Raw genomic sequence first — 23,194 nt, forward strand, 5'->3', positions numbered from 1 at the left:
GAGTGAAAACGGTGTACGAATCTACTTAAATCGATTCGTTTTGATCAGAATAGGGTGGCCGGAATCTGGGTTCGTCGCCGGATTATCAAACCGGCCGGCGACCCGGTTGTTTCTTGGCAACCCGAAATCAACCAGGTTTAAAACCCAGTGTTGATCCGTTTTTCCCCAATTACTATTTTCAAAAACTGTTTTTGATTTTATATTTACTTTTATTTTTAAAAAATCTAAAAATCAGTTTTATTTATTTAAATACATTGATAATTAATTTAATTAATTAATTGATTTATTTTATAAATATATCTGAACTATTTTAAATATTTTCAAAAATCCAAAACTTTATTTATTTATTATTTATTTAAATCGATTAATTATTTCGATAATTAATTAGTTTATTTAAATAATTTGTATTATCTTTATTTTAATTCCAAAAATTATGAAAAAATCATTTTTAGTTCAGATTTTCCTAAATAATTATTTAAAAATATAATTAATTTAAATAATTGATTATTTTGATTAATAATTGAATTATTATTATTAATTGGATATTAATTGAACCGTTTATCCGTTTCGAATGAAACGAATGCTCCTAAATTCATAAAAATGATTTGCAACTGATAAAAAAAGTTTTAAATATTAATTTCTTTCTGAAGTGAGTCGGAGTTCGATATTTATTTATTTATAGACCCGATTAATTAGGAATACGTGTCTAATAAATTCTAAAAATTAGGAAACGAGTCAGATTTTGTTCAATAATGTGAATAATGACTCGCTTTCAATTTTAATTTTTTTTTAAAGACTAGGATGACTATCTGACTTATGTGCTATGTGATTTATGTGGTTAATAGAGTCCTAAATGCTAGTTAATTATTATACGAGTCAATTATTATCGTACGGGAAGATATTAAGGGTTGCATGGATTCATATTGATAAACTGATATCTTTTCTTTTTAGATACGAATTCAGCGAGACAGTCCAAGCCAGTGATAAATAGTAGTGATAGATTTGGAATAGATTGCATAACAAGCAAGTTTTTTCCCTATTCTAAATTCAGAATAGTGAATTGCTATGCGTAATTCTATATCGGATTCAAATTTTTGATACACTGAACATTGATAACTTTATTCAAATTCACTAAAACATAATTACTATTCTTGAATCATACTTTTATCTTACTTCCGATTGTTCTTGAACATTGAATACCCTATTCATATCCCAATAGATGACGCATTGTGTATATCATGATATATATTTTGATGTTTATTAAGATTTTTGTGTAAAATACATGACATAAATATATGATGAAATATTTTAAAAACATAATGTATCATAATATACAACAATAATAGCTTGTAGTAAAGAGTCAAATAAGAATTAAACAAAATTAAATAAGACTTTTCATGAAAAGACTCATATGGATTCAAATTTGGGAACTTATTTGTATCCCTAAATTTTGGTAAGGTATAAATAATAATACAAATATTTGTTGGCAAAATTTGAACCTTGCAGTTTGTATAATGTAGTATTTTAGTATGTAGATCCAACTACACTTATAATTTGATTAAGAAATCTTAAACAAACCAAACCAAATAAAAAATTGGTAGCAAATTATATCCCATTATAATTACTAAAGTTTAATATAGATAATCTTGGCACATGTCAAAATATTTGAAAACGGGAAGTAGTAATAATTTAGAGTAAAATTGGTTAACTTTATTAGTAATGTAAAAGTATGAATTGTAAAGTAAAGAAATATGTAAAATATTGAATAATAAAAAGTAAAAATAGAAAAATAGAATTAAAAAAGCATGACCTAATGGTATGGAATGGAAGATTAAATAAATAAATAAATAAAAATGAGAAGAAGAAGAAGAAGAAGAAGAAGAAGAAGAAGAAGAAGAAGAAGTGAAGTGAAGTGAAGTGAAGTGAGGTTGGTTAAAGTTTGAGTAGGCAGCATGCTGAAATGGGCTTGTGATTCATTAGCAGTAGAAATTTAGGCTCTTGTTTGGATTGTTTTTAAAAGATGTGCCATTAGAAAAAGTGTTGATGAAGAAGTGTTAATGAAAAAATTAGATTATTATTTGGTAATATTTTTAATTTATATAAGTACTTTTCAGTGAGAAATTATGTTTGAAACAACAATGCCAAATATGAGAAAAATTAGAATTTGAAATGGATGAAAGAATGGCTGTAAATTTGCTGCAAACAACAATTCTCATCTCTGACTGAAAATTTAGGGTGATACGATTCCAATCGGACCAATTGACAGAGGGGGGGGGCAGTAATATAATTCCCAAAAATGAATTCATTAACAAAATGCAACACTTTATTAACATACATAGGATATGATATGAAATGTGTGGTATCATAGAATATTGCCATCACTAATCAATGAATATCTCAATTTTGAGAGATTTTTACAGGTGAGGATGAATTAGCAGCTAACAACATACAACAACAAATATTTATGGCGTGGCCGGTGCAGCAGCAGCAGCAGGAGGAGGAGCGGCGCCACCAGTAGTGGGTCTGCAAAATCAAATAAAGTAATAGTGAATGTAGTAGTAGCCATTATCAACAAAAAGAAAGCAAGGTTAAAATGTCCTAACTGTTGGGTTCAACTTACAGGCCAACAAAAACTTTGAAAGCATCATATATACCCCACTGTGCTCCTGTAAGGGTTCCAACCATGACTATACGTATAGGAAGACCTCTGGTAAACAAACCCCATAAGCCAAGCCTCTTCACTGCCTGTTCAACCATTGCCTTAACATTTTTATCTATCTATTCATAAATAAATAAATATAAATATTTGTGGTTTACTCACATCACCAGCTGTTGCCCCTTGAGCATTATTCAGAAATGATACCAGGTTATCAGCAGGGTGTGATACCACCGCACAGAATATACCAGCTACATAACCTCCCGCAAAGCTTACACCAAGCTGCAATGTTTTGCTACATTCCTCCTTTGGGGTCGGGATCCCGTACTTGTATAGCACCTCCACTATTTTCTCAAATGACGCAAATTTCATCATTGTATCTGCAATTTTTACCAGTTTCCACAAGGTTCAAATGTTGTTTCAACCGATTTACTACACTTATTCATGGTAACTTACATGGAATTTGTCGTCCCCACAGAGGAGCAAGGCCCTTGTAAAGTCTGCAAAACAAATTCATCATATTGTAAGTACACATTAGTAAGGGGATTAGATAAGATAAAATCTGTAGATTACAACTGAGTCTAATCAATTATTTCATAATACTAATTATTAATATCATACCCAGAGGCACCTTGAGTCTTGACAAACTTTGGGAAACCATCTGAAAAACCATTGGCAAACCCAGGCTGAGTTTGAACACGAACCTTGACGGCCTCAAAAGGACAAAGAGCAATATCAGCAAAAAATTCAGCAGATGCAGAGCCAGCAAGGTAGATGAGTGTTTTGTACTTGGCAGCATACTCTGGACCGGCAATGTCTGAGTAGTATTTCTTGAAAAATTCATAAAACCCAAACTTGCAAGCACCCTGTGCACTGTAACCTAGCAGAGTTGGCACCCAACCCTTGAATAAACCTTTGGCTCCTTGCTCCTTGAACAAAACTCCAAAGCCTGAGGAGATGTTCTTGTACTTTTCAGGGTTGATCTGAGAGACAGGACAACATTAAAATGACCAAATTTTTCAATATATACTATACTCATTTTACATCTGAGAATCCGGAACCAAGAGTTCATCCAATTTTACATCTGAAAAGTTACCTGCATGTTACACTTGACTAGATCAAGAGGAGTAACACCGGTGTGAGTAAGACCGCAGCTTAAAATACCACCTGCAGTACAAGCAGCATAATAAGCGGGTGAGAACATGTCAATTTTCTTAGCAGGCTCTCGGGGAGCTTGTACAATGAAGCTGCTGCTGCTGCTCCTCCTCCTCGTCCTCTCGTTGGTAGTTTCTCCATTATTGTGATGAGAAGGTACAGAAGAACAAGGAGACGAAAAAGTAATAGGGCTTGGATGATTGATCAAGGATGGATGAATATCACAAGAGTACAAAAAGCTTGGTATGACAGATTGCCCATATTTCTTCTCCATGGAAATGCAATGCTTATTATTAATGTGTTGAGAACAAGGAAAACAATTATTAAATCAGGGATTTTATGGGGCTTTCCGTATATGGTGGATGATCATACAAGTCTTTCCTTTTCTTTTCTTTTTTGATGAATTAGTCAGCCCCTCGCTCTCCGTTTTTTTCTCCTCTATTTTTCAAAATAATATTAATAATAAAAACACTCTGTTTACAAAAATTTGTAGGATACACTACTACTACTACTCTTCCTCCTCTAACAAATAAGCCAAATCCTCAAGTCTGAGCTTCAGTGTTTTACTTGTTCCTTGACCCAATTCAGTCTCCTTGCACTGCATGTTCCTCGGTTCGGTTCGCCAAACATTATTAAGCAAATGCCATTGACAATCTTTAAAACAATGGCAAAGCTTTGGTTCCTCATACGTAACCTTGTATCGCTACATCCAATACCTTCTGATTGCATTTTACTTTCAATAAATAATAATTATTATAATAAGACCAAATATTCACTTGCAAATACAGCAACACTGCAAATTGCATCACCCAAAATTGTAGCTCATTACTTCAAATTTACTTGCATACATTACAAACCCACGTCTTCCAACTTGACAAAAATTCACACACTACTAAGTTTTAAGTAAACAAAACTTAAAATGGAAGAAAATGGAAGAATGTTTTCTTCAACGGACACTCAGTAGTTCAACATCGTATATCACCCAGGAGTCCGGAGGTATATTTTCCACACTTCCCCCGCTCCAATTACTGCATCACAAAACCCAAAAGAGAAACAGAGGTTAATAAACTTTCAATTTAAGTTTCATATCGCCAAAGTTTCATATAATACCCTAACGATGGTGGGACAGTGAGCCTTCTCTTGTCACCAGCATGCATGCCTGTTAAGTCAAAAAATCATGTCAATGTATAACTGATACAAGAGAAATCTAGGAGAACGATGCTCTCGGAAGCACTAAGTTATTAGAAGTCAAATTTACCATCAAGACCAATATTCCAGCCCTCCATAACATCTTCATCACCTGTGCAAAGAAGAAATATAATATATTATAATTAAAGGGTTAAAATGTACAAGATAAATCTAAGCTTAATGACAAGTTGGACTTTGATGTTTACACAGAGGGATTAAACGTACTCATTCTGTGAACATCAAAATCCAAATTGCCTGTACTCAAGTGTTTCATTTAAGTCATAATTTTTTTGGCCTTAGCTTTACCTAGGCGAAATCGGTAAGGAGCTTTTCCGTTCGAGCCAATTATTTCTCCATTCTCCTTTAACTTGGCTAAATACTGCACCTTGAGCTGTGTATTTACAAATGGGAGTTTCGTCAACAGTACGGTCAATATAACTTAAAAAAAGGAACTTAACACTACTTGCCTTTCTCCTTGGTGCAGCTGCTTTTCCTTCAGATTTACTTGCTTCCAATTCTTCAATAACCAGTCCATTTGACAACGCCCTTACTTGAGATGACCCAGAAAAAACATTCTCCTCCAGAACTTCATTTTTAAAATTCTCCTTTCCCCCATTCAACAAGACAGCTACATCCAAATTTTCATCTTTAACTTTACTCTTTTGTTTTTTCTTTCTTGCTGCCTTCTTAGATGTATTTTCATCAGCTTTTCTTTCAGGAACAACAAGATCGCTGCCCACAGAAAATATTTTGGACACAAATTAAGAATAAAATTAACGCATGGTTAGAAATGAAGTACATAGAGCCCCAGTTAAAATGTGCATCAAGAAACTGAATGAACAACCTTAAATTTAAAAAACTACAGATGCTTTGCACGAAAAATATACAAGTCCCCTACAAAGAGAAATTTACAGAAGCTGTGGCTTGAAAAACGTAGATCTGCACTATGCTTACATGAAAAGTAAATTACACGCAGAAGGAAGGTTTCACATCACCAGAGACAAATAGTAAAAAAATTATCTCAGCATAAATTATTGAACTCACTTCTCAGCAGGCGTTTTCTCTTCTTGTTCTCTTTTCCTCTTCTTTTTTGGTTTATCAGAGCCTTCTACCACAGTAGGGAGTAAGCTACCAGGTAAGAATCGAGTTTCACTGCTTCAACAAAATATATAAAATAATTATAGACAAGTATTAATTCAAATGAATAACTGAAATATCATAAGCCCTATCATTTACTATCAATTTATGCTGAAGATTTCATGATCAAACTCTTAAGAACATATGCATGGATTAGATTTCAAAAGAAAACGAAAAACGGTCTCACGTCTTATTAGATGGCCTTTATCAGAAGTAGAAAGCAAATAATATAGACCTGCAGTACCTAATCTCGTCAACACTCACGCTAGATATTAGCCACATACACTTCACTACATGTATCTAACAATTTATAATAAAAAATAAGTCACTCACTTATTACCAACAATTGGATCCCGATAGACAACTATGTCTCTAGTCTTTAAATTTCTTGTCTTGGCTTTATCATGTGGATTACTGTGGTCAGCAGCATCAGCTTCAAAAAGTTTCTCTTCATTAGAAGTTCCCTTAACTTTGTTCTTTGGCACAGTCCTGATTAAAAAAGGTGGCTTTGTCAGAAAGCAGAAGGCAGTTAATATAAACTGAAAGACTTCCATCCATTTATTTTCTAAAAAACCTTGGAAACAACAGTCCACAGAAATCAGTGGCAAAAAATGGAAAACGTGTATAGAAATTTATTGCATGCATTTACGAACATATGACTATTGGTTACTCACGTATTCATTCCTGGATCATCATCAATATCATCAATTACAATGAGATCCTGACCAAAAGCAATGTGGCTGGTTTTCTCTTCACTTTCTTTTACTTCATCTCCTTCATTAATGATGTTAGCAGAATCAGCTTCAAAATTTTTCCTTTCATTAGCAGCATCCTTGCTTTTTTTCTTCGGCATAGTCCTGTTTCCAAGGGTGACTTTATTAGAGAATAAAAGGCATAAATAGCAGGCCCAGTGCCCTGCAACACTGAGCCTCCTGTACACTCACAGGCAGAGAGAAAATAAAATAAACTCGTAAACTACATAAAACATGATAATGACAAGAAAATCAAGCAAAAACGGATTTGCCCAACATCACTTGATTACTATCATACCAAATTACTGTTTCCAAACATGTAATATACAATTGTTCAACAACATTTTGACCTAATTTTCACATCCATACGATTGAATTGTAAAAAAAAATCATTAAATGTAATTATAGACCGCACTACTAAAAAGGTTCTCAATATATGACCTTTCGAAAGTCCAAGCCCTTCTTAAATCTTTTCCTTTTATAGTTACTAATTTTACAGTTGAAATCACAACAATTTCTTGGACAAAATACTACAGACATAAAATGCTATTTGAGATCTCACAAAAAACTGGGAGGTATACGTAATGACATATCATTAAAAAAGACAAATTAAAGGTCAATTATTTGCAAGCACAACCAACAGTTACTCTGAAGTATATTAAGTTGATATTATATACTTAAAGCTCACCTTTTTGGATCGTCATTTCTTATTGAACCATCAGCCTTAGGATTGGACGCAATACCGCATGCAATAGATTCAGATACTATATTGTTTGCAGCTTTTTTGCTCTTTCTTACAGATAAAATTGGTATGCCATCCTCACTATCACTCACGAAAACAGAACTTTTAATGCAACTTCCATCATTTAGCTTCCCCGAATTAGACTCATCATCAGATTCAACAACCTGGGACCTTTTCCTGATCCGTTTGTCATCACTCACAACACCACTTCTAATGCACTCAGGGAGTATTTCCCAGGTAAGAGACTTATCATCAGATTCAACGACCTGGGACTTTTTCTTGAGTCTTTTCCTAGCATTTTTCTTCTTACTTCTCTTTTTAACAATATCCACTGCTATAACGATAAAACATGTGTCAATAAGTAAAACATCGTAAAGATCTTGCTTCAAAAGTTCAAATTACTTTAAAAAATGCTTAAAAGATATAATTTTGAACTATTTTAAACATAAAACACCACATTGCTTTGATGTCAGAGTTCCATGGGAAAAAGAAAAACATAATATGGATCATAGGCTGGAAAGTAAAAGGTTATGCCCTTGACAAAGACCTCCATCATTTGAAACAGGGGAAGGTGGTAAAACTTCCAGGTCATCATCGTCATTGATAAAACTATCTTCATACTCGTCTTCATCAGTTTGTGCAACAGATTCCTCATTTTCAGAGTTTGCAATATCCACCCCATATGATTCTCTTTTGCCATCAGATTAAGGAAATCAAAATATTTCAGAACATGATAATATTGTAATTCATACTCCTTTATCTGATTTATAAGACTGAGACATGATTGCTATTGTTAACAGATTACCAAAAACAATTTTGAGTGATGTATTCATTCAATGTTAAACTCCCTTTGCCCCAACAATTCTTTAGTCATAGTAAAACAAGTTGGTAATAATTAGTATGCATATATCAAAACAATCTGTACAAGTAATGCAAAATTATCGAGGAAAACTGGATAAAAGGTGATGAACAATTGTTATAAATTGTGTACATAACAGCCTAACAAGGAAAATGTTTAGTAAGATGATATATGTAATTGTGAAGTAGATTAGATTAGATATTAACAAACAAGAAAGGATACGAATTATCATCACAAGGATTCCCAGCATAGAAGCCTGTAAGGTGAACCGCTCGAGGACCAATAACAGAAAAAAGAACTTCTTCATGTTCATCAAATTCCAAATTGAGCTGCAACGACTCAGCCTTATCTGGCAGTAATGCACAGAGAAGAACAGGACTCTTGTTTCCAACATTACATTGAACTAAACTAGTTTTTTTTGAAGAACCGATAGCCAATGTTGCCTATTTACACAAACAAAAGTTGATAAAAAAAAAAGAGTCTTGAATATCATAATCCTAGAGATACATTTGAAGTAAAGACAAAAAAAAAACCACAGAATATTTTCACCAAAAAATCAAATCTTGAATATAATAATAATAAAAAGAGAAGAGGAGATGGTACCTGAGAAATACGAAGCCTTCTTGAAATCCCATCATCGAATTTTAGAGAAAATGGATATCCGGGCTTCACTTGGATTCCTGAAAAACCAATGTACAATTAACACTATACTAAAAATAAGTATGAAGAGATATATGTGTATTGGAGAGAGATGTGGGGAGAGAGAGAGGGACCCCAAAATGCCATGGCTTAAACCCTAGCAAAAAAACAAACCCCGGCGTACAGAATGTGTGACACTTTATGTATGTATTTATAGTACGACAGGTTTAAATTCCTCCCCCTTTTCTTCCAATCAAATTAAATTAAAAATGGAGTATTGTTTAAAATTCCTCTTTTTTAGTCTAATTACCTCCCACATGTTTTATTTATTACTCCCTCTGTCCCAATCATTTCTTTACATTTTTCTTTTTTGGTGTCTCATCTAATTTTTTATATTTTAAAACTTATCAAAAATAGTTAATGGATCCCTCCATTTTCACCTTTTTCACACTATTTTTACTCTAATATCTCCCTTTTATATATTAAAAATCAATGATCCCAATACTTTACCCACTTTTTTTTCTCTTTTTCTCTTTTTCAATACTTTATATATATTTCTTAACATCCGTGACCAAACCAAACTTAAAGAATTGGTTGTGACCTACGTTAAGTATCATCATTTACGTTTTACACCCAAATTTCTATGACCTGTTGTTTACAATCGCACAATCATCCCATAAATCAATACCAAAGCCGTTGTTTCGTTATTATCTAACTAATTTGCAATCATTTTTAAATTTAAAAAATCTTTATTTAGGAAAACTATAACTCATTCAAAATCTTAATTAATTTTCTAAACAATCAAATTATTCTACTTTTCTTATTTTACATATTATTTTAATTAACCACCGGTCTAGCTAACCTGTGCTCGGTGTGCAGAGCACATGATAAGAAGTGTTTATAATAATTCTAATTTCATGTAAAAGGAGTCCTTATAATTTTGATTTGATCTTTCAAACAAGAAAAATTATTTTTATAAAAAATATCTCTTCTCCTCTATATATAATATGAGAATAAGGGGATAATATTAGTAAGATTAAAAAGTCTCATTTAAAAGACTAAACTATTCTTATTTTTAATATTTATATAAAAAATGTGGTCTGTGAGAATAGAACTCAAGATATTTCATTCACATATACAACTTCATACCATTGCTTCATATTGTCACATGCACTTTTATCATACACATAATATATAAGTGTGCTAAATGAATATTTTATTTAACTTTAAAGATAGTTACTTGAATTCCGTAAAAAAAATAGTTACTTGAATATTTGTACAATTAATTTTAAAAAATTGAATTCCAGATATAAAATTAGGCATAGTACATAAATGGATTACTATCTTAATTATTAATCTTTTTTAGTTAGAAAATATATCTCATATATTTTTAACAAATTTTTTTTATTATAAAAAGTAATTAAAATGTACATATATAATTTTTAAAGAAAATATTGAAAACATAATCGCTTATATATAAATACTCTATATTGATATTACATGTTTAGATAAGTTCGAATTATAATGAGTAGTGCATTTTAGTTTATTCCGAATTTGAAATCGGAACTTGACCCATTATTCAAAAAATACTCGAAATTTGACTACATAACCCCGCCGAAAAAATATCGTCACATTCTACGTTTAGTAAATTTAAATTACAAGATCGGCGAGAATATCTTACCAATAATATAAATTTTTTAATATCTTATGTTAATATAAATTAATGTGTGTGATGTGTTTATAGAATCAAGTCAATTGATTATTTGTATTAACATTACTAACTTCCCTGATAGCGTAATATTGTTTTTGGGACTTGTCCCGATTTTAAAAATATTCAAAATTTAATATGAGATCTCATGAGAATTGTTAAAACTACGATGATATATTAAATCGATTTATTTTTCAGTTTTCATTTAAAAAAATAGCTTTTTAAAAAGAATTCTTTTAGATAAGTAATATTCATTTATCAAAATAAAAATTGTACAAATATTTAAAATTATTTTAATATTTTGAATTATTCAAATAAAAATTATATTTATACTATATTCTAGCATTTGATTCAATGCATTTATACTATTTAAAGAAAAAATATATATTGTTGAATAATCTGAAAAAATTAACCAGTTCAACTGATATTTTTAAAATTTTATCTAATTAATTTTTTTTAATTTTATAGGCATAGTATACAATGTTATCAAATTATTATATCATGAAATATTAGTGATATGGATATAAAATACATCCTAAAGACACATTAAATGCCACATTAATTACATTTGGGCTTCTTGTCTAAAGTCCGGTACGGAGCTGTCTGGTTCGAGCTCGTAGCAGACTCAAGACGACCCATGTAGACAAGGTCCGCCAGCTGAGGTCGTCAAGGTCCACGAACACAAGATGTTCACGGATTAGGCTTAATACGATTGGAAGAACATAGACATGTGTCCTAAACGGACTCAAAGTCCTACACAGAATGTTCTGGAGTTCCTTCCCTTATAGGACTCCTCATCACATCTAAGTTGGAGACTTGTCCACCAAGTCCCCCAACACAAGTCTAACCCTAGACTCGCCTCTATATAAAGGGCTTTACCTCTCAACCTAGAACTACGTTTTTGGCTTGATTCCCTACCACATAGAGATACATAGGCATCTTGCAAGGCCCGATAGTCCCGAACGCCAGAGCAACCATTAAAACTCGAAGCTCACAAACCCTAGTACTAAATACTAACACACTCTAGTTTTTATTCTACAATATTTGGCGCCATCTGTAGGAAGACTACAACAATCATGGTGAATACATGGAGCAGAAATAATAGTGGAACAGACACTCTCGTGTCATCGTGAACGATCGCATTAGTGGTGGAAGTACCACCACAATTAACATATGCCTCCACCCAAGCAGGAATCCTGGTAGGGGCAACTAAGGCTCAGCCACAAGGGACGAATCCACCGCCTCTTCAAGGGACGAATCCCCAATTTCAGCAGCTACATGCACCTGTGAACTCTCAACCCATTGGGTATGAGTACTCGACGATTGTGACTACTAACCCCCCACTTACGGGATGTCTCTATACCCCGAAGCTGGAGGGAGTGGACACTCTAATAAGAGTGAAGCACAAGGGCAGACACCCCAATACATACGTGGCTTGACTCCTATTCCGGAGGATCAAGAATTTTTTAGACCTTATACTGATAGAAACTCCGAATCATCGGATGATGATATTGCTCCGAGAAAGAGGCATGCTGGAAAAAAGTCGATGACTAGTACTGACCAGCGCCCAAGAGCACTCAAGGAACGAATCCCCAAGATGTTCAGGAGAGGATCAGGGCTCATGAAGCCGAGATCCAAAGGCTAAAGCGCGACCTGGAGACGAATCTGACTCCAAGACCCCCACTTGCTCCAAGGCGGAGAGATCCTACTCCAATCAAAGACCTCGATAGTCCAATACCAAGAAGGGTTGTTGCCCCAAAGGCCGATCCAAGTGATCTTATGCCCCTAGGAGATCCTGATGATCCAAACCCACTGATAAGTGGAATTTATATCCACTTAGAACACTTCGTAAAGGCTCGAATTGGTGATTTGTACTCAAGTTATTTGTGTTTTGATGTATTTTTATAGTGTTTTACATTTAAGGGTATATTTGTAAGGAGGAATAGATTTTACATTATTTCTATGCTAAAAGGGTTTTAGGATGGAGCCTCGGGAGTTAGCACGAAAGAAACCAGCAATTGAAGTCAAGGAAACAAGAAAAATTAGAATTTCCAGAAGGTCAGGGCGGCTGCACTAGTCTTGGAAGCGGTCGCGCCCATTTGTCAGAAACTCAGGGTGGTCGCGCTGGATTTGAGGGCGGTCGCGCTATATCGAATTTCAGGAATCCTGATTCTATTATAAGTTTGATTTGTTGAACTTCTGATCTGTTGGGCTGGTATTTAAAGACTTTTAAAAGATGTTTTTCAGATAGAAGAGGAAGGAGATAGCATCAAGAAGACCTAATAGCACAATACAACTCTTATTTTTACTTGTGATTCTTTGCTTAAGTTATAACGTTGGATGCTTGTTTTTTTGTTGTTTGAACCTAATGCTCTTTGTTAGGTCATACAACATTGTAGAAGGGGGTTGAATACAGTGTTACTACAATCAAATCGATCTTAAACACAAGTAACAGTAAACAGATATATGTAATATAATAAACTCTTACAATGGAACTGTCCTCTCTCAGTGATGAACAAATATCACTAAGAGCTGCTAGGTTACAATGTATAATCTTCTCGATAATGATAACACATATAGTGTAAACCTGAAGTCTGTGTTTATAAAGTACACAGTTACAAGATAACTTCTAATTGATATGAAATATAATTATGTCTCCTAAAATATATCAATCAGATATCTTCTACAAGTCTTCCAGTCTTCTAACTCTTTCCATGCATATCTTCTTTTGTTTTAGTATCGATCTTCTACTGTTAATCAACTTCCTTCCTTAACTATAAGTCCTCCCGCACTTAAGTTCTGATATGACCTTAAGTTCTGATATGAAGTTCTGACTTCCAGTAAGTCCTGATTTATCCTGTTGTTAAGTTCTGAAAACTAAACACAAATCATATTAGACATGACATCTCAAATATATCTAACAATCTCCTCCAACTTATAAATTATGTAAAATATACAAGTTAATAGATTTGATGATGTCAAAAACATTTAAGTACAAATGCAATGAGAGTTTAACTAGATAACTAACTACAACTTACAGTCCTTGTAGTTTTTACCAATCTCACTGAGTATGTGAATCCATGATGATTCTTGACAAAGTGTGATATCAGCTTTTCTTCTTTAATCCTCAGGACTTGAGAGAGTGTAGTCTTGACTTGCTTCATCTCTTCATTCTGACTTCCAATCTGGTAGATTGCAGTCCTTAAAGCAGAGATATGGTTTCTTTCTAAACCATCATTCAGCCTTATTTACCCTAGGATTAGAAGAATCTTCATTGTAGCACAGACATTTCCCTTTCAGTATCTCTTCAAGCTTAGCAAAATTCTTCTTTATTGGAATTTCACTTCCATCATCTTCAACAATATTAGGAACAAATTCTGTAACTCTTGAACCAGAAATTCTTGCTTTATCTCTGATGGTCTTCAATATGAAATTTGACAATCTCCTGGTAATATCAGACTTTACCTCTAAAAGGTAATGAATAATTGAAGTTCTTTCAGTGATTTGTTTAGCACATCTGATTCTGTCATTTGATATGTCCTTCCATCTTCAAGAAATAGAATCAGATTTTCTTTCACATTGTGCTTGTTATGAACATCCAGTACCACTTGAACAGATATAACTTTATCAAGATGCTTCTGTGTAACATCTTCAAGAGGTCTGTCAGTCAATAAAAATGGATCTCTAGTAGCAACTTCAACTCTTGTTTTAATCTTTGCTTCATCAGAACCTAGTCCGGCCCTGTCTCTTGGTTCCCTAGCATTTAACCCAATAGTCATGAATGTAGACAACAATTGGATTTTCTTTGGATCTGATGGTTTGACATTTTTCCACAGAAGTTTCTTTTTATCAGCTACTTCCATTTTGTCTAAATTAACTTGAGCACTCTCAGAGGCTGACTTGATGACTTTATCAGAACTTGTTATTTCTTGCTGTTCTTCACTCTGAACAACTTGAGCCTTGTCATAGGTTGTCTTTAATTCTTCAGAAATCTTCTTTCTTTTCAGAGTTTGAACATCTTCATCTTCAGCAAGAATATCATCAGTACTTTGAATCATTTTGCACACTAGCTTTATCAGAATTTGAGAAATTTTCATCTCCAGTGGCTTGGTTGGTTCATCAACTTTTCCTTTTCCTTTGTCTTTGGGATCAATCTCAGATTGTGATCTAGTCTTGGCTTTAGATGCCTCAGATTGTGACTTCTCCTTGATCAGAATGCCTTTTTCCTTAGGCCTTGGAGGTTTGTTTGCAACAGAAGCTTTTGGCTTTAGATTTGTCTTTTCAGCTTTGAATCTAGCTTCTTCCTCCTTGGAATTTTCTAAATCCATTCGTGGATTATGCTTCAGAAATAATCTTCTAGCAATTTCCTCATCAAGTGTCTGAATCTTGGGATCCTTGTAGTAGACAGTAGTCTGCTTTCCCTTGAGCTTCAGAGTTTACATGAACTTTTGAGAATATTGACTTCCACCTTGTATCAGAACATCAGGTTTTGTCAGACTTTGCTCATCAGAACTTGATATCAGATTTTGAGTTTCAGTACTTGCTATTAGATTGTGAGTTTGAGCAGCTTCAGAACTTGTCTTCTTTTGAGTAGAATATTTGCTTGCATCGGTACTTAGTTTCCTTGAAGAAATCTTGCTGCTCTGCCCTTTACTTTGAACTTGACCTCCACCCTTGCTAGGGTTTCCCTGATCATCAGCTTCATCACCTTTCTTCTTCAGTAATTGATCATTTGAGCATTTAGACTTAACTATCTTCTCCCTCTTTTTGGCATCATATGATAGTAGGAGTGAGAGAAGAAGTTCTACTGAAGATTGAATATCATTCAATTAAGCTTGTTGAGAAGCTTGATTTTCCAGAACCTCAGAAATTTGGGCATGTTGCTTCTCTTGAGTTTTCTCAATTGCTTCAACCTTTTCAGAAATAGGTCTGATAAACCTCTTTGTGTCAAGCTTGGTCTCTATTTCTAGCTTATCAGCTTTTTCTAGAAGCTTATCAACCTTTTCTTGAGTTTCACAGTGTAGACCTTGAAGATTCTTGGTAGATAGAGCAGTGATCTTGAGCTGTGTCTTGACATCAGAATTTATCACAAGCTCATCAGCTTTAGCAATGTGCTCTATCAGAACTTTAGAGCTTGGAATGAAATCAGTTTCATTCCACTTCTTGGTCCACTCTACACCCCTATGAGTATCCTCCCAAGGAACAGGTGTAGCTTGCTCAACAAACTTCTTAACCAATGTTTCCTTTCCCAGAATGGGAGCTGGAGTATCAACAGAAACACTGTCTTCAGAACTTGAAGAAGATTCATTATGTTCTGACAACACTACAGTGTGTGATGCAACTGGAGATTCAGCAACAACTTCATCTAAATTCTGAGCATCAAAATTTATCTCCAGGTTTGGTGTAGATGGTATCTCAGCATCAGCATTTAAGATAGGAGAATGAGTTGGAGATTGCTGAGTTGCTGTTGGTGGAGCTTCCAGATAAAGAACATTGGGTAAATTCAGAATGTGAATATCTATCTCAGAATTTGTAGCTTGTTCTTCAGCATCATATGTAGCTTCAATAGGAGAGACATGAGGTGCTACCACTGTATTAAGAACAGTGTCTTGGTCTGTGGTTGTAGGTGGTAGAGATTCAATGATAATTGGCTCTTGTGAGATCAGAGATTCCTGATCTTCTTCCTCAGCTTCAGTTGTATCCTCAGATGTAGGCTTAGCATTATACCTTTTTGCCCTCATTTTCTTTAATCTCCTTGCCAATGAGGGAGTTGCTTTAGCAACAGAATTTACTGATCTAGTTCTCTTTAAAGTATCAGAACTTTGAGCTGCAGTTTCTTTCTGAGAAGTAACATTCTCAGCTTCAAATGTCACAGGTTCTGATGCATGAACCTGTGCTTCCTTTTCACTATGTAACTTAGAATATATCGATTCAAATTCAATATTTGTTTGCCAAATCAGCACAAATTATTTGTAACCATAATTTTAATCAAAACATTCATCAAGAATTACAGTTCAAGTGGATGAAGTAAAAATTAATAGGTTTCAATGAGAACATTCACATTCACATAATACGAGATAAACAGAGACTAAATCTTGCAATCAAAAGAAATTTCATTAAAATATCCAAAGAGTACATTTCATGAAATTTATAGATTACATGCAAAAGATTACAAGATAATCCTAGTCTAAGATAGTGAACATTAACAACCTAGGTCTCAAAAGGAAATCTATCAATTAGTTCTTCCTGCTGCTGACAAAAAGCACTGCAAGACGGATGATTCATTCTTGCTGAAGAAGAGCCTCTCTCCGTTCTTCTTCCAAGCGATTAAGATGAAGTTGATAGTCCATCTGAAAGAACAAGAGATTTGTCTAAACCTCTTGTGGAACCATGTTCCATATCCCAGCAGGAATGGCAATGATGTGCAATTCATGTTCCCATTCACCACAACTGAACTCAACATTGAAGGTTTCATAATTCATAAACATGTTTATAAGAACCATTTTTATGAAAGAAGAAAATGGTGAGAAGTAAAAGAGAGAGAATGATTTTGTGTGAGAATAGAAGTTGAGTTGTCTGAGATGAAATATTGGTTAAATAGCCAATGGAATATCAAGGGACGAGAGGACTAATTAATGATGAAGTGTAGAGTTAACTTAATGAACGTCTCCCTAGACCAATTTGTATTAATTTAGGCAATATGTGAACAGTCAATAATTAAAGCATGAGTTAATGGGCACGGAAAATAAGTAATAATTACTATGCGTATGCAGTTTTTCAAGACAAACACATTTACCACTAACCCAAATGATTATGACTATTTTTCTCTCACCTAAATATATTCTGATTAAATATGACCTTTTCAGTATTACCACAAGTAAGTCAAATAAAGAATAATGTCACGTAAGCATCAGAGTTTCCATCAGGATTTAATATCAGAACTTGACTATTATCAGATTTTAACAGTCATCAGAACATGGCTTATCAACTCAAAAAGTGAATATCTTTTTCTGTGATTCTTCATACAAACACTGACTTGATTCTTCAGAGTTTAATCATCAGAACTTCCATCAGAACTTGTCCTCATAATTTATGTATATGACACTTAACTGTTTGCCAACAACAACTTAATCACCACAGTAATTTTCATCATTCATATGGAGTGATAATGTGTGCATTTAGCAAAATATTAGATAAAGATTAAAGTCTGATATACTTCAATACATCATAGAAATAAGGCATAACTAAGAAAAGTGCTTAAAATCTGTGATTAATAATGAAGCCTACTATAGGATAAATTTGTGCATGAGTTCATCTCAACTGTTTGTGCTTATTTTATGCATCTTTTGAAATTCTTTTTTACAGTGGCTTCTCAGTGTAAGTGAGTCACAACTGCTTATCAGAATTTATGCTATTATCAGAGTATTTCTCCAATAATCAGAGAATGTGAAAAGTCACCAAGAAAAAATTTATTTGCTTTTCTAATGCATATTACTTAATACCAGCAATGCACTTGGGTCTTCCCTTCCACATAGTTACTCTAGATCTCAAAGGAGTACCTGACTTTATTTTTCTTTTCTTTTCTTTTGATAAGTGAGGCTTATCAGCATTTAGTTCAACCTTAAGATTTACTGACATCAGAATTTGACAGATAAGAAGCAAGAATCTAGTTTATGACTTAATAATAAGATACACAAAGTAAATTTGACTAAGCTCAAAATCAGAATTTGCTTGTGTTAATGAATTTCCACATAAACAACTAATTCAAACATGGAATTTCTAGTATGTTAAAGACTACTAGGTCAGCATCTAGCACAGTATCCTCATTGGATTGAATAGTCATAGAACAGTCAAATCACTATCAGAGTATAAAGATCCACATCGGATAATAATCAGCATTTAATGTATTTCAATTTAAGCACAGATTACATGAAGATAAGACAATCTGTAAACGTTGATCATAAAGTCTGATGCATGAGAATAAAAACTAAGCAGATTTAGAGAAAGAACCTGAAACCATTCCAAGTTCATTTACTAGTGTTGTAAAAGTAGCTTCACATAGTGGTTTTGTGAAGATATCTGCCAGTTGTTGATCTGTTGGAACAAAATGCAATTCCACTGTACCTTCCATCACATGTTCCCTTATCAAATGGTACCTTATGTTGATGTGCTTTGTCATTGAGTGTTGAACCGGATTACCTGTCATAGCAATAGCACTTTGATTATCACAGTAAATAGGTATTTTAGTAAATTCTAACCCATAATCCAATAACTGATTCTTCATCCAAAGAATTTGTGCACAACAACTTCCTGTAGTAATATATTCTGCTTCTACAGTTGATGTGGAAATTGATTTCTGTTTCTTGCTAAACCAAGAAACTAATCTGCCTCCAAGAAATTGGCAGCTTCCACTAGTGCTTTTCCTGTCTATTTTGCACCCTGCAAAATCTGCATCCGAGTAACCTATTAGCTTAAAGTCTGATTCCCTAGGATACCACAATCCTAGATCAGCTGTACCATTGAGGTACTTAAAAATTCTTTTCATAACTATTAGATGTGGTTCTCTTGGATTAGCCTGAAATCTTGCACAAAGACAGGGAACATACATGATATCAGGTCTACTTGCAGTTAAATAGAGTAAAGAGCCAATCATACCTCTGTAGTTAGTAATATCTACTGATGAACCAGTATCTTTATCTAACTTGGTTGCAGTGGCCATGGGAGTGGATGCAGTTGAACAGTCTTGCATTTCAAATTTCTTGAGTAAATTTCTGGTGTACTTGGATTAACAGATGAAAGTACCTTCTTCATTTTTCTTGACTTAAAGTCCCGGAAAATAACTAAGTTCTCCCATCATACTCATTTGATATCTTGACTGCATTAGTTTTGCAAACCTTTCACAGAGTTTGACATTTGTAGAACCAAATATGATATCATCAACATATATCTGTACCAAAAGTAAGTCCTTTCCATGGTTGAGGTAGAACAGTGTTTTATCAATTATGTCTCTGTGAAATCCACTTTCCAGAAGAAATTGAGCTAGAGTCTCATACCATGCTCTTGGAGCTTGCTTAAGGCCATAAAGTGCTTTGTCAAGCCTGTAGACATGATTTCGAAATTTTAAATCTACAAAGCCTGGAGGTTGTTCAACATATACCTCTTATTCCAATTCTCCATTGAGAAAAGCACTTTTCACATCCATTTGAAAGACTTTAAACTTTTTGTGAGTAGCATAATCCAAAAAGATTCTTATGGCTTCCAATCTAGCAACCGGTGCAAATGTTTCATCATAATCAATACCCTCCTATTGAGAGTAGCCTTTAGCAACCAGCCTTGCTTTGTTCCTTATAATTATGCCATCACTGTCAGTTTTGTTTCTGAACACCCATTTTATGCCAACAAATGATCTGGCCTTTGGTCTTGGCACTAGGGTCCAGACTTTAGTTCTTTCAAATTCATTTAACTCTTCCTGCATTGCTTGTACCCAGTCAGCATCTTGAAGAGCTTCTTCCACTTTTTTTGGTTCAGTCTGAGATAGAAAAGAATGATAGAGACATTCATTTGATGTTGCAGTTCTAGTTCTGACACCTGCTTCAGGATCTCCAATAATTAAGTCAGGTGTATCTGATTTGGTCCACTTCCTTGCAGATGGAAGTTGATTTCTAGAACTGGATCCTCCCCCATGATCCATACTATCTCCATCAGCATTTTCTGATGCTCCCCTTGTAGTTGTGCTCTCTGAAATTTCAGACTTTGAGTTGGTTCCTTCAGGATTTGAAGAATCAGAGTTTCCAGAATTATCAAAATTTTGGCTCATCAGAATCTGATGAATCAGAACTTGAAGAGCCAGTGACAGGTTCTGATGCTACTTGAGAGTATTGAGTTGTGGTAGGATCTTCAGCTTGCTCCCCTTGGACAGGTGCATTTTCCTTTGGAGTTGTTACCATAGTATCAATGATATCAGAACTTAACCCGTCAAAACTTACAAGATCAGAGTTTAAGTTATCAGAATTTGCAGAATCAGTATTTAAATCTTTATTTTCAAATCTCAGCTGATCCTGATCATTGAAATCTTCAAGTCTAGTCATCTTCTTATCATCAAAAGATACATTGATAGATTCCATGACAATCCTTGTTCTTAAATTGTAGACTTTGAAGGCTTTTATGGAAAGTGGATATCCAACAAAAATTCCTTCATCAGCTTTTAGATCAAATTTTGACAGTTGTTCAGGATGAGTCTTAAGAACAAAACACTTACATCCAAATACATGAAAGTATTTCAGATCTGGCTTCTTTTTCTTCATTATCTCATATGGTATTTTTCCATGCTTATTTATGAGTGTAACATTCTGTGAAAAACAAGCAGTCTGCACAGCTTCAACCCAAAAGTAGGTAGGTAGCTTTGCTTCATCAAGCATAGTTCGTGCAACTTCAATGAGAGTCCTGTTCTTTCTTTCTACAACTCCATTTTGCTGTGGAGTTCTAGGTACAAAAAATTCCTCTTTGATTCCTTGCTCTTTGCAAAACTCTTCCATGATTGAATTCTTGAACTCAGTTCCATTATTACTTCTTATAATTTTAACAGAATCTTTGACCAACTTATCCAGCTATCTGACATGATCAGTTAGAGTAGATGCGGTTTCATTCTTCTTGTGCAGGAAATACACCCAAGTGTACCTTGTGAACTCATCCACTATAACCATAGCATATTTCTTCTTTGCAATAGACATGACATTGACTGGACCAAATAGATCAATATGCAGTAGGTGATAAGGCTCAAGAATTGAGGATTCAGTTTTGCTCTTGAAAGAAGATTTTCTTTGTTTTGCCTTTTGAAATGAATCACAAAGGCCATCAGGAGCAAATACTGATTTTGGCAATCCTCTTACAAGATCTTTCTTTACAAGCTCATTTATGTTATTGAAATTTAAATAAGAGAGTCTTTTATGCCAATTCCAGCTTTCTTCAATTGATGCTCTACTCAACAAACAAATTGCAGAACCATCAGTACTTGTTGAAATTTTGGCTTCATAAATGTTACCATGCCTGTAACCTTTCAGAACCACTTTGCCTGTTGAATTGCTTACAACTTCACAGTGTTCTTCAAAGAAATCCACATGATAACCTCTGTCACAGATTTGACTCACACTTAGCAGATTGTGTTTAAGTCCTGGGACAAGAGCTATTGTTTCAATGTTGACATTCCCAAGATTGATATTGCCATATCCCAGAGTTTTTTCCATGTTGCCATCTCCATAAGAAACTCCTAGGCCAGCTTTCTCCACAAAGTCTGATAGCAGGGCTTTATTTCCAGTCATATGTCCTGAACATCCACTGTCCAGTACTAGGATATCTTTCCTGTTGCCCTGCAATCACAAAGACCACTAATGGTTAGTTTTAAGGACCCAAAATTGCTTGGATCCTTTGGCCTTTTTAAGTTTGTTAGCATTTGCAGCGGATTCAGTTTCAAAGTTTATGCTAACATGCTGTTTATTAGAACTTATATCAGACTCTGCATCAGACTTTACACTAGAAGGAATTAATGTAACTTTTTCAAAGAAGGTTTTATTTGATAATAATCACAGTACAAACTATGATATTCCTTACTGTTGTGTATATGTTGTGAACTTGATGATTTCATTAACAAAACACCTTGGTAGATTTTACTTTGTGAATTTTGTAGCACTCGACGGATAAGGATTATAGTCCCGACGGATGACTCCATATAGTCCCGACGGATGATGACTTATTATCCATCGAGTGAGTAGCTTATGTAACAATAAGTCTATAGCACATTTCTGCATACACAGTGTTTAGAATCTTTAGTAGTAATTAAGTCATGTTGACTGTAACTAGATATGCAGAATAGGTTGATTAATTGTACATAGATGATGTCTTGTAATTCTGCATAAATTAAATGGAGTCAAGTGCCTGATTGCTACCCGACGGATGAACAACAATGGATTCTACGGATGATCAACAATCCGACGGATGATCATTAACTCGACGGATGATCATAAACCCAACGGATAAAGAATTCAAATATCTGTTGACAGTGACAACACAGTCACATGCGTTGAGTGTATGCAAATGGAATGTGGTAGCCTATTCAACTGGGTTTTCGAGAACAAAGAAGCATTGCTATTTCCATGCTATTATGAAGATATTCAAAGATGCTGGAATAGAGTAATGAAGCAGCATTGTATTAGACTTGATAGTTTTTGTTTTTATTATCCTGTCTTATTACTTTGTAATCTTGGTGATATATAAACCAAGAAGCAGCAAATAGAGTAGTAACTAAGAGACCAAGCAACAAAGAGAGAAACATTTGTAAGCAGTATTTGATAGGGATAAATAA

General features: G+C 34.1%; 2 protein-coding genes across 6 annotated transcripts; both read right to left on the reverse strand.

The window, feature by feature from the left end:
- Window positions 1–2,284: 2,284 nt before the first annotated feature.
- Window positions 2,285–4,409, reverse strand: LOC141688845 (mitochondrial phosphate carrier protein 3, mitochondrial-like). The gene is made up of 6 exons (XM_074492966.1): window positions 3,753–4,409; window positions 3,278–3,639; window positions 3,113–3,156; window positions 2,822–3,036; window positions 2,621–2,745; window positions 2,285–2,523 (listed from the first exon to the last, which is right to left on the reverse strand). The coding sequence occupies exons 1-6, from the start codon at window positions 4,083–4,085 to the stop codon at window positions 2,463–2,465; spliced, it is 1,140 nt and encodes a 379-aa protein (XP_074349067.1). The 5' UTR covers window positions 4,086–4,409; the 3' UTR covers window positions 2,285–2,462.
- Window positions 4,410–4,539: 130 nt separating this feature from the next.
- LOC141688843 (peptidyl-prolyl cis-trans isomerase FKBP43-like) lies at window positions 4,540–9,364 on the reverse strand. 5 transcript variants are annotated; one of them, XM_074492964.1, is made up of 13 exons: window positions 9,263–9,364; window positions 9,093–9,169; window positions 8,712–8,932; window positions 8,178–8,320; window positions 7,577–7,964; window positions 6,811–6,993; window positions 6,470–6,625; window positions 6,044–6,154; window positions 5,467–5,710; window positions 5,306–5,390; window positions 5,070–5,111; window positions 4,922–4,970; window positions 4,540–4,839 (listed from the first exon to the last, which is right to left on the reverse strand). In XM_074492964.1, the coding sequence occupies exons 1-13, from the start codon at window positions 9,273–9,275 to the stop codon at window positions 4,758–4,760; spliced, it is 1,794 nt and encodes a 597-aa protein (XP_074349065.1). In that variant the 5' UTR covers window positions 9,276–9,364; the 3' UTR covers window positions 4,540–4,757. The 5 variants fall into 5 exon arrangements, with proteins under 5 accessions (XP_074349065.1, XP_074349064.1, XP_074349066.1 ...); XM_074492963.1 differs by having other exon boundaries at window positions 5,467–5,731; window positions 7,577–7,961; window positions 9,263–9,341; XM_074492965.1 differs by having other exon boundaries at window positions 6,044–6,151; window positions 9,263–9,341.
- Between the last annotated feature and the right edge of the window lie 13,830 nt (window positions 9,365–23,194).

Source organism: Apium graveolens, chromosome 10, assembly GCF_009905375.1.
Source record: "Apium graveolens cultivar Ventura chromosome 10, ASM990537v1, whole genome shotgun sequence".
Lineage (NCBI taxonomy): Eukaryota > Viridiplantae > Streptophyta > Magnoliopsida > Apiales > Apiaceae > Apium > Apium graveolens.